Source organism: Pangasianodon hypophthalmus, chromosome 6, assembly GCF_027358585.1.
Source record: "Pangasianodon hypophthalmus isolate fPanHyp1 chromosome 6, fPanHyp1.pri, whole genome shotgun sequence".
NCBI classification, from domain to species: domain Eukaryota; kingdom Metazoa; phylum Chordata; class Actinopteri; order Siluriformes; family Pangasiidae; genus Pangasianodon; species Pangasianodon hypophthalmus.
Genome location: NC_069715.1, coordinates 26,360,162 through 26,375,113, shown reverse-complemented (window position 1 = coordinate 26,375,113; position 14,952 = coordinate 26,360,162). Strand labels below are relative to the sequence as shown.

The following is a 14,952-nucleotide window of genomic DNA, read 5'->3' as shown; positions in this document are numbered from 1 at the left end:
AGGACTCTTAATCCCTACGTTTACTCCAGATTCATATTTAAAAGTGTTTGAATGAGGATTTGGAGTTCATTTGAATGGCCTTTAGCTTCGGTGGTGATGTATATTGAGTTGGATATGTGAGTCAGAGAAGGTGCCGTCATCCCATGGCTCTTTTTTCTTAATTGCTGATAAAATATAATCTCAGAATGAAAAAAATATATGTAATATTCAGCATTGTTGCGTTTGTTTTTTTAAGCCTGTTTAAGCCTAATATTAACATGAACACTTGCATCACTTCCGCGTACGCATGTATGCTTGCATCCCCACGTCAGAGGCACGTCTGCCCCCCCATAAGCAAACAGATTGGAGCTGATTGAAGCATCAGTAATCAGTGTGAAAGAGCATCCCGCTGCTCCAGACCCAGCGATGAGCGCAGCAATCCTCGAGAACTTAACTTTCCATGACGTCAAACGCTCTTCTCCCACCGAGTCCCACTCTTCGCACTGCTCCCTGACACACGCTGAGCTAGCAGTCCTCACTATTACATAAACCACAGCGGAACACACTTTCCTGCACTGGACATTTGGTCAGCACACATTTTTGACTTTGTTTCAAAGTGTCGGGACGCAACTCCCTCTTTGATATTCCTTATATCCAGTCTTTGTACTTGAGCATTTCATTATTTCATTAATACTGGATGCAAGGCAAATCTCAGGCTTTTATTAAAGCACTTTTTCTACTGCGTTATCCTTTCTATAGTAATAGTCTTGTACGGTAGGTGCTCCAATAAAGATTAAATATCTTAATAAATTGATTAAAAATGTCATCTAACAAAGAAAAAACGTATAGTTGGTCATTTAACTGTGGAGCTTTCTGTAAGGTGACTCTTAAATTAACATTTATGGAATGAGTCTCCAGTGTCAATGCTTTGTAACAGTCAGTGAATTTGACTCCATTGGAGAATCTTCAGGACAGAGAGGAAAAAAAGAGGAGATAATGAACGAACAACTGTTTATAGCTGCTATAACATAACCTGTTTCACAAAGGTTCCACAACATTAAATGTAACTATAAATGGATAAAAAAAGACATGTCATTCTTAAATAAATAAAAATTGTACCTTCAAATTTCTATTATTTCTTATTCTGTTCTTCTTTGTTAATTATATCAGTCCTAAGGTCAGTTTTTTATTTAAAAGAGACTAATTCAGTACTGAGCCATTGACCTCAGACTTACATGCTTAGCCATAAAACATGCGTCTTTATTTGGCTAGCTAGCTAATGTAACTAATTTAATTATTCTCTATTCTTCTCTTCTCCTGATTGGTTGGGTGTAGATGGTCCATTATTCGTTTGTTTCCCTGGATTGCCTCAGAGACTGGAGTTTGGAGATAATCTTGGAAGTCAGAGCTCTAGAATTCACTAGAGAGTCTGGCCAAGAAGCGTCTACTTTTAGAAGAAGAGGCCATTTGACTGAAACAGCAACCATAGACCTTTTTCTGCAGCCTGTCGGCAAACTTGCAAAATTATCCTGGTTACTCATGACTACATTTTTCAAACAAAACAAAAACAAAATGAATAATATTTAAAGATGCTTATTTGTCTGTTGGAAGCCAGTGCACATAAGTGGACAGTATGGACAGCCAATGAGATTGCAAAATTCAGGTTTCAAAGTTGATTAAAATCAGAAGTGTGTACTAATAAGTAGTGATATCATCATAAGTATCCAAGGCCGAGACTAATTGACCGCTGAGAAAACATGAGGAGACTGTTTAAAGTCCTCGTGAAATCAAAATTGAGGTTTTGTGGCTTTTAGCCTTAAGGGTATCTGTAAGCTAGTGTGCTCCAAAACAACGACAAAATTTGTATTTAGAAGATTCACTCTCTCTCTACCACCAATACGGACCAACAATTTTGATTACATCTTTGCACTTCAGCTTCTCATCGGATTTTCTGTCCAATCAAATGCTCGCTAGAATCTGAAGCGTCCCTCCCCCAATATTATAAAAATCACCTTGCCGACGTTGCTGTTGTTGAGCTAGAGAAATCATGTCCGCTTAGTCTGGACTGTGCGGTATGCTAAATGCTATTGGCTATTTAAAAAGGGGGAGGAGCCACTCAGTATGTCCCGCCTTGAATTCCTGTTTCAGTGGAAATTGCATCAACGCTTCGAATAATTTCAAGGCACTTCAAAAACGTTGATCTATCCTTTAAATCTCAGCTCACACATCAGACAGAAGTCAGCATGTGCTCGGGTGATTGTTTGACCTGTGCCTTGTATCGCCTTTGTTTGGTTTTGAGATTTGGCCTGGAGAACACAATGATAGCTGTGACTAATGGGGCAGAATGTAGAGCTTTATTTAGGCCTTATTATGTCTGTGTGTGTGTGTGTGTGTGTGTGTACTTTGAATGACCCCGCCTGTCTGTCTGCATTTAACCCGTGAGTGATGTAGCTTCAGATGTCGGATCATGGAACTAGCCTAATTGGGAATTTCACGTTGTTCCATAGAACTGCTGATGCCTTTTTATCAAAGCCTGTCTACAGCTAAGCTCTTTTGATAATTATTCATGTTATAATACAGGACATCAGAACATTCCTCATGATGTCAATGCAAAACATTGCTGACTTTGATGTTAGAGTAATTAGCCTTATTAAACTTGTATCTTTCTCTTTCTCTCTGTAGCTCTGGAAGTGCACGTCCCTGATTTCCCAGTGGTGGTGCTTTACGGGACAGACACCATCCTCAACTGCACGTTCTTGGGGGCCAAGAACTTTAACCTTTCCGAGCTGAGCGTATTCTGGCAGCTGGCTGACACTCAGAGAAGCGTGCACGCTTACTTTGACAAGCAGGACCGGTTCATTGATCAGGACGAGCGGTTCGCTAACAGGACCAGCCTGTTTCCTGCAGAGTTAGCGTCTGGTAACGCATCGCTGCTCCTGAGGAGAGTCCGAGTGGCAGACGAGGGCAGCTACACATGCTTCGTTAAAGTGGACACCTACAGCAAGGATTCCATGTTCATGCAGGTGGCAGGTGATTCACAGTTTATTCTTCACTACACATCTGCAATGAGTAAGAAATGTCTAGCAAAAGAAAAGTATCACATAAGAAGCAAACCAAAAACAACCCAAAACCAAAAAAACCCATTTATTTAGATAAATATAAATCTTTAACTCTAAGATCAGGCAATGTTTTTCCAATCTTTAACTGTCCAGTATCGGTCAGCCTATGTCTACTGTAGCCTCAGATTCCTGTTTGTGGCTGATAGGAGTGGAATCTGATGTGGTCTTCTTCTGTTGAAGCCTATCCACTTTGAGGTTTGACCTGCTGAGCATTCAGAGATACTTTTCTGCTCAACACGGTTGTAAAGAGTGGTTATTCCAGTTACTGTAGCCTTCCTGTCAGCTTGAACCAGTCTGGCTATTCTCCTCTGTCCTCAGTCTCAACAAGGCTGTCACTCACTGGATGTTTTTTTTTCCCCACCATTCTGTGTGAACTTTAGAGACTGTTGTGTGTGAAAATCCCAGGAGATCAGCAGTTCCTGAAATACTCAAAGGAGCCGTCTGGCACCAGCAACCATGCCACAGTTAAAGTCACTGAGATCAAATTTTTTCCCCATTCTGATATTCGACAAAGAGAGAGTTCTATTTTACATTTATTTTTAGATTTACTTTTGTTCAGATTTGGATTTACATTTATTTAACTGTATCACTGAGTATCACATAAAAAGCAAAAAACAAAAAGGCAAAAAACCCATACATTTACATTTATTAAGATTCTGTCCTGAGATTTAAAAAAAAAATCTAAAAGTAATTCTAAAGATAAATTGACTACATGGAGATGTGGAGATGATGTTTGATTCCCAGTACTTGCTTATGCCTCTCCTCGCCTTAACATCAGCACCATTCCTGTCAGCTAAGGATGCCACCAGTGTCTTGAGACAGTTCCTGTCAATTTTAGCCCACTCTTCTACTGACTGGATGCGAGTTCGTGGTGGTATTTTGGTGTTGATGTTTCACCTACTGTTCCAAATAATCCCACACGTTCTCAATAGATCCAGTGATTTAGGAGGCCAGTCAAAATTTTCAAGTGTTCCATTACATTGAACAATTACATTTAATACATTGTTAATATATGTATCTTTCACATAGAAATGTGGACGTAGTGTACCCTTAATAATGACTAAGGGATAAAACATTAGATTATTGGACCATAATTAACTTTTAGAGGAACTTTTGTAGTTGGTCAAAGATACATCTTAAAAAGTAGAATAGGTGTACACTCGAAGGCAGACTTGTCACCCATGTTGTGTAGGAGCTCAGCATTTTAAATAGGTTATCACTCAAAAATATGCCAGATGAGCAGTCTTATTTTGTCCCCCATTAAAAATGACAGCCAATCAACACATGAATCTGGAATGACTGACAATTGCGTACATGATATTAACTCTGGACGCCCTCTGGAAGCCCCGCCCCCTCATCTCAGATTGGTAATGTTTCAGCTGGCACTCTCGTGTCATCTTGATTTTCCCGCTTGAAAGATCGATTTCTCTCAGGGTAAACGGAGAATGTTTTGAGTTCATTAATGTGAAATAAACTATCAGTGTAACTGACATTAGACAAGTGTGCAGTTTACACCAGTTAGCTATATTCATTAGGCATGTCAAAGAAATGTTTTGGCTGAAAGTGGTTAAAAATGGCACAAAAAAAAATTGACAAAAAAAAAAAGATTAATTGAGCCTACAATGTAACATCAAATCTAACACTAGAAAAAAGAATGTAATGCTAAAGGTTATGGGTCTTGCTCAAGGACCCATCCATGGCAATTTGACCACACAACCTCCTGATCTGTATCTCAAAGCCTTAACTACTGAGCCACCACAACTACCTCATCTTAAATAGAATCTATTTTTTTGAGTGTGATGATATAGTCATCATCCTGGAAGTTGGGAGCGCTAGAGTCCGGCCGTCAGCTGGCCATCCACTTTAAAGTTCCCTTATTCCTGTTTTGCCCATGAACAAAAAAGGCACTGCTATTGGTGGATGAAATGAAAACGTTTGTCCAGGGAGCTTATGTTGTCCATACATCAGTGTCCAGATGTTTAACAGACTCAGACATAGTGCCAGTCAATAACCTGGAATAAGTGGTTATACCTGGATCAGCATTATGAGCTTGACGGTTTGATTGTGATTGTTTTTCATGTGATCGATTGACCACTTTAATCCCTTACGAGGCGATTTTGTTCGTTCAGGTAAGTTCCAGTATATGCTCTTATTCTTATAGCTAAGTGCACTGGCACTTAGGATGATATATTGTCATTCTCTGTTGATTGCATCCGCTTGCTGTCTCTCTGTCTCTGTCTCTGTCTCTCTCCTTCAATTTCTTTCTCTGTGCATCTTCAGGGAGACCAAAGTGCTCTTTTCATTTTCGAAGCCGCATCTCATTAAGCGATGTTAATGCTCAGAAATGCTTTTCTGCACTTGACAAAGCCAGAGGAAAAACAATCATGCCTTTTCCGGCACTGATGAATTGACGGATGCCATGCTTGAGATTTGCGGACAGTATTATATTTAGCTGGCATTTCCAGCATGTATGGAGGTTGGAGAGATCCGCAGAGATCTGCATGTGAGTCAAACGGGCCGTGCTGTGGGTTTTGGCCTCTCTGACATCACCCATCTCTTTTCCATCAAACCTAGGAGCGTCTTGATTGCATTTCCTCCCCCTGTACCAAAGAGGAGGGCCTTTTTGTTTGCTGGTCACTGATTGGCTCTGGGAGTTAAGCTGAAACAGCGCTGGCGTTTCTCCACTTGAGAGAATTGACCCTTCTCACCTCTTTTGCCAACAAAAAAAGCTCATATTTCCCAGTGGCCCGCTTTAACTGTGAGAAAGAACAGAAAATGTGTAAAGGTCCCTCCAGGACATAGGAGGAGAGAAGCGTGTCAGCTAATGGTTCCATCTGATGTTGAGCCACATGGCTGTATGTTATGCAAAGCTCCCGGAACATAATTAAGACTTTAATAGCAGATGTGTCAAGCTGTTCCCAGGGTGAAACACATCAGGAGATCGCTGAGCTACAAGCTAACCACCAACTATATCTCCATCGTCCTCATCTTACAGCAGTGAACTCAGAAGTAATGACACTGGGAGGCAAGATCCCTCAAACTGGGCGGTGTACTTTTGATTTTATCGTGCTGGGAAATAATTATCGTTTGCAATATTTTTCCACAAGTTTGTTTTGACTGTTTTGATTTGTTTCTATTTCTACCATAAAAAAATTATATATATATATATTTCGTACTGCAGTAAAATGTTTATGACTTGTTCAGAAACGCAAAAGAAATCATTTTTAAATTCTTATTTTTTTAATATGTTTTTGGATCCTAATCTTAAAAAAGAGTACCTGTCTATCTTGTCTATTCAATATTTATTTATTTATTTTTTTTATACATATATTTGCACTTTTGGATGAATTTTACCGGTAAAAAAGTACATAATTGCTGACATTTAGTGAATCCCTAATTAATTTGGATTTGGTTAGCATCAAGTATATAGACCCCTTTTGGTTAAAAGGGGGTTTATATGGCTCTGCTGTACACATTTTATTGCAACTATAGTAATACACTAACTGCTCAATTGGTTAAAGCTCTGAGAACACTACTGCTAGGTAACCGGAAAATATAGTCTGAGCATGAGATAGTTGACCAAGGATAAGAACTCTGATAGCTAGCATGTATCCTGTGGGAAAATATGAAGCTACAGTGAGAATGGAAACAAGACAAACAGTCAGAAATATCACAATACAAGCTGGTAAGGACTACCAGGAAGGACACGTTTCTGAATTACCACTACGTTGTAGACAAGTTATTTTGAAGGAAATATCAAAACAGTGAAGAAATGAGAAAATCTCAAACATACATTCATTCATTCATCTTTATTCATTCATTAATCACTTTATTTGTGTCAGGTTGGCGGTGGATCTAGAGCCAATCATGGAAACACTGGACATGAGGAAGGAATACACCCTAGATGGAAAGCCAGTCCATCTCAGGGGACTGTACACACACTCAATTTTAGCATAGCCAGTCCACTTACCTGCATGTTTCTGGAAGAACTTGGGGAAACCCATGAGGAAATGGGGAGAACATGTGAAACATGCAGTTTATGAAAGATTGACCAGCTCGTACTGTGTTGCTGGATATGTCAGCAGGGGTGTGACTGGAATTATAGTTAAACAGAATGAATGTCTATGCACTCCAACATACTGAGAATTATCAACAAATCTTTATTACAACCTTGGAAGCTGTGATTATCACTGTGAAAACGACTCCATTTGAAAGCAGCACTGATTAAAAAGTGTTACTTGTAGCTTGGGAAAATGAAAGCCTATATTGCAATGTCATATCATATTTAGATTTAGTATTTTTCCATCTTGTGCACTGTTCTGAGTGTATAGTAGTTCATAATTTAGCTTTGTTTCTCTTCAGCCCCGTACTCCAAACCCTCAGTAACCTGGGAAACCGACGCCAACCCCAAGCCAGGTGACGTAGTAGCACTGACCTGCGTGGCATACGGCGGGTACCCCGAGGCTCAGGTGCTGTGGCAGGACGGGAGCGGGCAAAACCTGACGGAGAACGTCACCGTCTCACCTGTAGCCAACGAGCAGGGTCTTTTCACCATCAGGAGCGTCTTGACAGTGATCCTCGAACCGAACAGCACCTATAGCTGCAGACTGACCAATCCGCTTCTAGGGGACGAGGGCCACGCCTCTGTCACCATCACGGGTGAGTAGAGTTCATATCTGTCAATCAGCAATCCCACTCATCTCTGGTAGGTCAACTACTTATCTATAGTACATGGGAGATAATGTTGTCAGTGTCGTCGTCTTAGAAAATACCATTTGTTCTGGGGTTGATAGCCTTGAATCATTTGAAACTTAATCAGAACTATCTAAAGTCAATCAAGAGTCAATTAAAATCCGAGCACTGATGGTGTTTCCCTGTTTCTCAGATGACTGTTCTCTGCCAAATGAAACTGGAAGACAATAATGAATTGTCCAATAATGATCCAATAAGCATAGCCATCAGTTCTCCCACTTTGCTAAATGAGTGGATGGGTGATTATTTCCCAGATTATCTCGATAAAATGAGAAAAAGCTTTTATCAGAGCTTTTGGGCTCAGTAAAGGGAATAGAGGTGGAAAAGAAGGTGGCAGGATTTACCCCTGGCTTAGCCCAGATATTGAAGCAAAGCAGAGGGTCAGTGGGGGTCATAAGGTTGAGCTTCAGTGGTCTGGCAAATTGTAAAGCTGACAGTGGGATGGGGCTGACGGTGGAAAAAAAGATGAAAGTGGACAGGCTTCACTTAACTCTGCTGCTAAAACGGAACTGGACAGAGATTTGTAATATCTTAAGGCGGCAAGATGGCCTCAGATGACCTTGAACTTATTTTGACGTTGGTCCATCAATTAAATGAATGTATTTAAACAGAATGCGCTAAACAGCTGAAGTGAACGTGAGGCAATGTATCTGTATAGGATAGCACTTTAATGCTTCAATTTCTGTATCACAAATATGTTTATCAGAGAGTTAATAGAGGTTTTGCTGTGTACCAGAGGATGCATCCCGACACTGTGGCCTGGTTTCATTTATATATTCCTCCCGGGATGTAAAGGTGATCACCCTGGTGAAGACAGAAAAAAAATCCTCTCTTGAAATAGGCTTTGTGGAAAAACAGTGCAGCTTGACATCAATTTAGGAACTTCTCCAAGCTTGTCCAGGATGCGTAATGGATTGTGCATGTGATTGCGTAAAGCAGGGATTATCAAATGGCTGTGAGTGAGTTTTCTCTAGCTCCAACCCATCCTCCAACACATTATCTACCATGGCACTGCTGAATTCTCAATTCTGATTGGTCAGAAGGTGTTGATTCCAATATATTGATAATACATTTCTATAGTAACAACTCATTCACAGGGAAATGAATGGCAGATGCTCCACATGAACTGATTTAAGAAACGTGTTTAATTGTTGATATGGTGAAGTTTTCTGTGAGATGTTTATTTAGCATTTTTGGAAAGAATCCTGTCAGAAGTAAAGCCGTTCCTTTAAATTTTCTGACGCAGGAAATTCTTCAAGATAGAGGACTTCTGGTTGTACAGTAACATAACAAGCAACATTTTTGAAGTTCAAGAGAGAGGAAAAAACAGAGGGTAGTGAAGGAAAGAGTGTTTTTATCTCCTATAATATAAGGAATAACAGGAACTAATTTGTTTCACAGACATTCCACATAATCAAATATAATTATAAATGGATAAACGGATATAGTGTTGGCAAATTACTGAGCTGTAAGAGAAATAAACCAAAATAATAGAAAATAATCAACTTCAGGGTGGTTATGGTAACACCGCTTCCTGTTGGGCTGCATCACACCAGCGTGTTGTTGATTGGTTTCCTCTAACAGCATACCTGTCATGCATTATTCCTTATATAATCTCTATGAAAAACTATATATACATGGAATGTTTAACTACATATACAGTAGATGATGTGAGTTTGTATGTGCATGCAGGTGACATCATTGGAGTAGAAGCACAGAGTGAAAACACACAGCCAAAAGCGCTGTCGGTAGCAATTAGTCTGAAAAAGATGAGTGCTGTTAGGCCAAGCGTCAAAAAAAAAAAAACAGTGAAGAGTGAGAATGTAAATGAGGTGGAATTAATACTGAAAAGCAGAGGGACATCCCTTCAGTTTTAAATGAGATGCCTCTGTTTTGTGTTGTGTGTAAAGTGTTTTAATGGGGATTACCATTTAAACTCACCTGAGTAAATATGCAAAGACAGAGATGTGCCACCACTTTTTTTTTTTTTTAGCCTAGACAGGTTTATGGGCAAGCAAAACATGGGACAGCACTTTCGAGTTTTTACTTGCTAGCTAAACATTTATAATTTATCCATCCTTGGTAGAGGGGAGGCAGAGTTTTCAATGCCGCAAAATGAATATAATTAGGAATTATTTTCATTTAGTTGAAAAGCGTTCACCTTATCGTCAATTAATTGTTTGAATCCTGACATCACAGGCATCTGTGAACGGGAGCAAAATTGGCTGTGCTCTCTGGGTGAGAGGGATGGCATACTCATTCTCACCTGTCACTCAGAGCGACAGTAGCCAATCAGGGGTGTCTGCATGTGTGACACATCATGAGCAGCAGTTCAGAAGATGCAGTTGGCTGGCTTCATGAGTCACAGAGGAAGCGCAGGTTAGCCTTTACTCTCCCCGGTTGGTGACTGTTGTATGATTGGTGCAGAGCTGGCTGGTGGGTGGGCCAGGAATTGGGAATTGAAAATTCATGAAAAATGGGGGGGAATATGGAGAAAGAAACCCCAGAAACCTTTTTTAAATTAACATGGCTATGCTAGGGATGTAACCAAATATGAATACATTAACATATAGAAACAGTTACACAAATAGGAGATACATTATTATTATTATTATTATTATTATTATTAATAATAATAAATGTTTTCGCTTTCATGCGGTCGTAAGTGAGTGGTTAGTTGCGAATCTCATATAAAAACCATGTTCATTAACATGAAAGTGTGGCGGTCCTTAGTAACTGCATGGTCCAGGTCATAGTGGTTTAAACTGGGCTACTATTCTTATTATATTTTGGGAAATAAACCAACTAAATTCGCTAGAAAATCTTGCGGGCAGGATTAAAAATTCTGAACTTGGGTGATGAGGTGACAAGAATTCACAGACCATCCTGGCAGTACCAGCATTGAACTTCTCAGTATTGTCCGTGTTTTCCAGTGTTGACGGGGTCATGGTGGTAGGTTTCATGTTAAATTAATATAAAAAAAAAAACCTTCTGGTTTAGGCCACTACCCACTTCGGGTTTAAATCTGTATACAGATACCAATACGGATATTTTGAGCACTAAACAGATACAGATAGTGCCTTTGCCTTTTACCCCTAGGCTGTGAAATAATGCTCTGTAGTCTTAAAGGTACTGAGTGAATGTACTGAAGAATGTTCTTGACCTAATACTGGGTTAAAAGTCAGTGCTTGCGTGGATAAGAAATTCAGAAAAGCCTTGAATGTGTCTTTCCCGCCTACTAGATACTTTCCAAGCTGCTGTTGAGGAGAGCGAGAAGGTAACATGTATCTCATTATGCACTAATGTGTTACTATCCAGAAAAATCTGCAATATGCAAATGAGGATGCAAACAAAATTAAATTCACATAAATTTCCATTTGCTTTGCGAGCTGTGTCAGATGTCCTTGATAAATGTTCCATAAGCAAACCTCGAGCTGGGGCTGGAAAATGCCGGAAAAATCCCTTAATGTTGCTCTGCTGTTTTCTGAATGTGTCTTTAAACATGCCGAGCAGTCAGAATTTGTCATGCTTGTCATAAATTTAACTATTAGGATCAGGACCAAAGCTGCGCAGTCAGGAAACGATGACCATCTTTATCATCATCAGCGAAAATTTCCATGAAGAGGGTAGACATTCATCTAAAATCTCTGCTTGGCGTTCTTACAAGTAGGCTGTAAGCTGCAGGCTGGAGCTCCAGTGCCAGCTTCACCCATCTGTAGCCCCATCGGCTTGGCCGCAACACACAAAAACGTGTTAGCAAACAAGCGGCAGCTCGCGTCTCTGAGCCGCAAGATCACGCATGCCTTGTTTGATCTGAAAATGTATTCGCATTTGTTTACACCAGCTGCTGTATGGTCACCAACTTGCCTAATTAATTTTGACCTAAGCTATATTTGCACAGACGTTTTTCAACAGCAAATATAGTGTGTAGTCAGGCTTTTCCTCTGTTTTCTATCTAGAGCAGGCGAAATGGTGTCCAGAAGATACTTCCAGTCGACAGCAGATTTGTTTCTATTAAAGAACATGATGTGATACTTTACTTTTTTTTTTTTAGTTACATTTAATGTTGTGGAATGTCCATGAAATACAGAAAATACAAAGCCTTCTGTTCTGAAGACTTTCCCATGGCGGAAAAATGAAATTTACAGCTTTACACCTAACTTTTACAAAGCACTGACACTGGAGACTCCTTCCATAAATATTAACTAAACATCTCTTCACCATATCGACTAATGTTTTTACGTCTCTTTATCAGTTGGGTCCTTTTCTGAGATATGCAGTAAAATAATTTTAGTTTCTTTTAGTACTAATCACAGAGTGCCGTTTGTGTGCTACAGTAAATATGATGCAACAGCATTGCAGTGGTGTGACAAACAACGCAGTCAGCCTTTTTAAGTGAGCCAAGCAGGAATCGTGTTAAGACAATCTTCTTAACATTCCGAAGAGTGTGTTCTGAGTGAGCCGACGCAGACCCGCGGTCAGAACAAGCGTCACAGTTCTCCTCAAATTCTGATAGAAAAATGAGAGAAGTGCAGCTGTCAGATGAATGAAGAGCTCCTGGGACAATGAGTGACTGTGAGACCTGGGGCCTCATTTGTCAACCATGTGTACGTGGTTGACGAACTTCCATATGCACGTTTTTATGCACTGAATGGAATTCATCAAGTTTTTCTTATGCATGAGGATGTGCGTATATTTCCGCACACTTCTGACCATGCATCTGCAAAAACTAGTGCAGAAAAGTGTAATAGCAGGTAAAATGATTAGATTATGCAGAGCTTCTACATCACATACTGTAAATCATATCAGCATAATCGAGAGAGTAATTACTGATTTCATTGCTCAGAAGATGCAGACAGATGACACAGCTGATTTGTTTTGCTCAGTGCTGTTTTAGTTGATCTCTATTCTATGGCTTTTAGCTACGGGTACATTTTAAAGAAACATTGGAGACGGTACTGGCATTTCAGCACTAGCTAAGAGTTGAATAATGACGCATCTTGTCTTCATTCATATTAAATTAAATTATCTTATCTTCATTTGTCATTAAATTGAATTTGTAAAACCAGCAGCTGAATTCATGCCATCGCAGAGTTTCTAAATGTAATTGGGGAAATAGAATGCATATATATATCGTTTTTGTTTTGCTCTACAGTATTTTTACTTTATTGTCAGTGAAGTTCATCTTCTTAGACATTTTGGCATGTTCCATGTCATCTGTAACAAGTAGCATTGCTGTGCTTTTTAAAGGAAAGTTGTTTACCATATATGGTGATTTGAGGGTGTTTCTTTATGCAAATGAGTGTGGCTGTGCACAAGCACGTCAGTTTAGAATGTGTGCGATTTTTCCCTGGCCACTGCGTACAGCTGTGCGTATGCACATGTGGAAAGTACCAGTTCCTGTGTGTACTGACGGCTCTTATACACAAATTTAGTACTTGTTTTGCTCACATTTGGTAAATGAGACCCCTGCTCAGTTCAAACTAATACTTTTTATAAGGATATGACAGTATTTTGGGAAAGGAAAACAGCTCAGAGAGATTTAATATGCATGTAAAATGGTGTTACTAATTGTGAATGTTAAAAGTGGGTTGAGGATTGCCTGTAGATGTTCTTTTGTAGACATTTATTGTGTCGTCTTGTTTGTGGGGAGAAAAAGCTGATACGCAGAAAAAACAAAACGGATGGCAGCTTTGTGTTCTTAGTCAAGGTGACCGCAAACGTCAAATAAAAAAAAGAAAACGCCCCACTTGCTCGAAGTGCCTCAGCAAACAGAGTAGTGTGCTATGCTGTATGTTCAGAATGATAATATACACTACTGCGCAAAAGTCACCTTATTATTTTAAAATAATAGACTTAGCTGTTTATTTGATGTCTTCTGCATTAGTGCTTCAGTACAAAAAAAAAAGTTTTTGAATCACAAAGAAAGAAAAAACATTAGTATGTCAGTAAATAAAGTAACATAATGCATAATAGACATTTAGTTTCACTATTTTTGAAGGCATCTTTGCTTTTCAGCATTTCTTTACATGTTCCCTTGACATTTGCACAGTACTTTAAACTAAAATACCAATACATCCACATAGTGTGTTGATAATATTCAGAAAAAAACAAATGCAAAGCTCATTTTTGGAGTATTAAGTAATTGGCTCTCAATGACATCTTAGGTATAAAAGCACGAAAATAAACTGAATGTCAAGTGTGTTCCAATAAACAGAAGGCGAACGACAGAAGGGCAGCATGAGAAAGATTAGAATAAGCTTGATGAAAGAAGATAAGAGGGTGAAAGAGAGAGAAATTAATAGCAGAGAAAGGGAAATTTAGATGTGAGAGAGAGAGAGAGAGAAGACATATATTAAAGATGCACTACCAAATATGGTCTTTATTCCATAACTTTTCAAACAGACAGATTTCAGCTGTTTGAGAGATTCTCACCGGAAATTGATTTGTACTGAAATTGTGTTCACAACAGTTTATGATGTCATATACAGTATTTCATGACATACTGTGTTTTTTTTTGTAACACACTTTTGTCTCTAATAGTTTAACACACTAATAGTTATACCACAGTGCTTCTGATTGGTCAGAAGGTGTTGATTAATTTTCCATAACAGCAGCTCTGACATCAAGACAAATCACAGGTCTATATTAATGCACTTATTCTAATACGTCATGGTTTTGGTAGTAAGAACTTACACAGGGACTTGTATGGTGGATGCTTCACAAAACTGTATAATTATTGATATGGTAAGGTTTCCTCTGAGGAGACATTTTGGACAGAGTCTTAAATGTCAGCACTTTGTAAAGTTGTATAACATGGAAAAGTCTTAGTTTCATTCCACGCTGCATTTTTTGGCTAACTAACTTCAAGAGAAAGAGAAAAAAAAAGAAAGGTCAGTGAATAGCTGTTTATAGGAGCTATAACATAAGTGATAACAGGAACTAACTTGATGACTGAATTCAATTGTTGATTATTTTCCTATAACAGCATGCCACCAAGTGCTTTCTTCCTTACATATTGACTTTATTCATCAACTCCTTGTTGTGTTACGTATTCATCCCCACTGCTTTGAATCAATAAGAATACTTTCTTTCTTTTTGA

General features: G+C 39.1%; 1 protein-coding gene across 2 annotated transcripts in view; it reads left to right on the top strand.

Annotated features, from left to right (window-relative positions):
• Nucleotides 1-14,952, top strand: part of cd276 (CD276 molecule) — a 95,001-nt gene that overhangs the window by 20,962 nt on the left and 59,087 nt on the right. For both annotated transcript variants that reach the window (XM_026914215.3, XM_026914216.3), the window contains exons 3-4: nt 2,662-3,009; nt 7,461-7,757. In XM_026914215.3, coding sequence (XP_026770016.1) covers nt 2,662-3,009; nt 7,461-7,757 — 645 coding nt within the window. The remainder of the gene's footprint in view (nt 1-2,661; nt 3,010-7,460; nt 7,758-14,952) is intronic.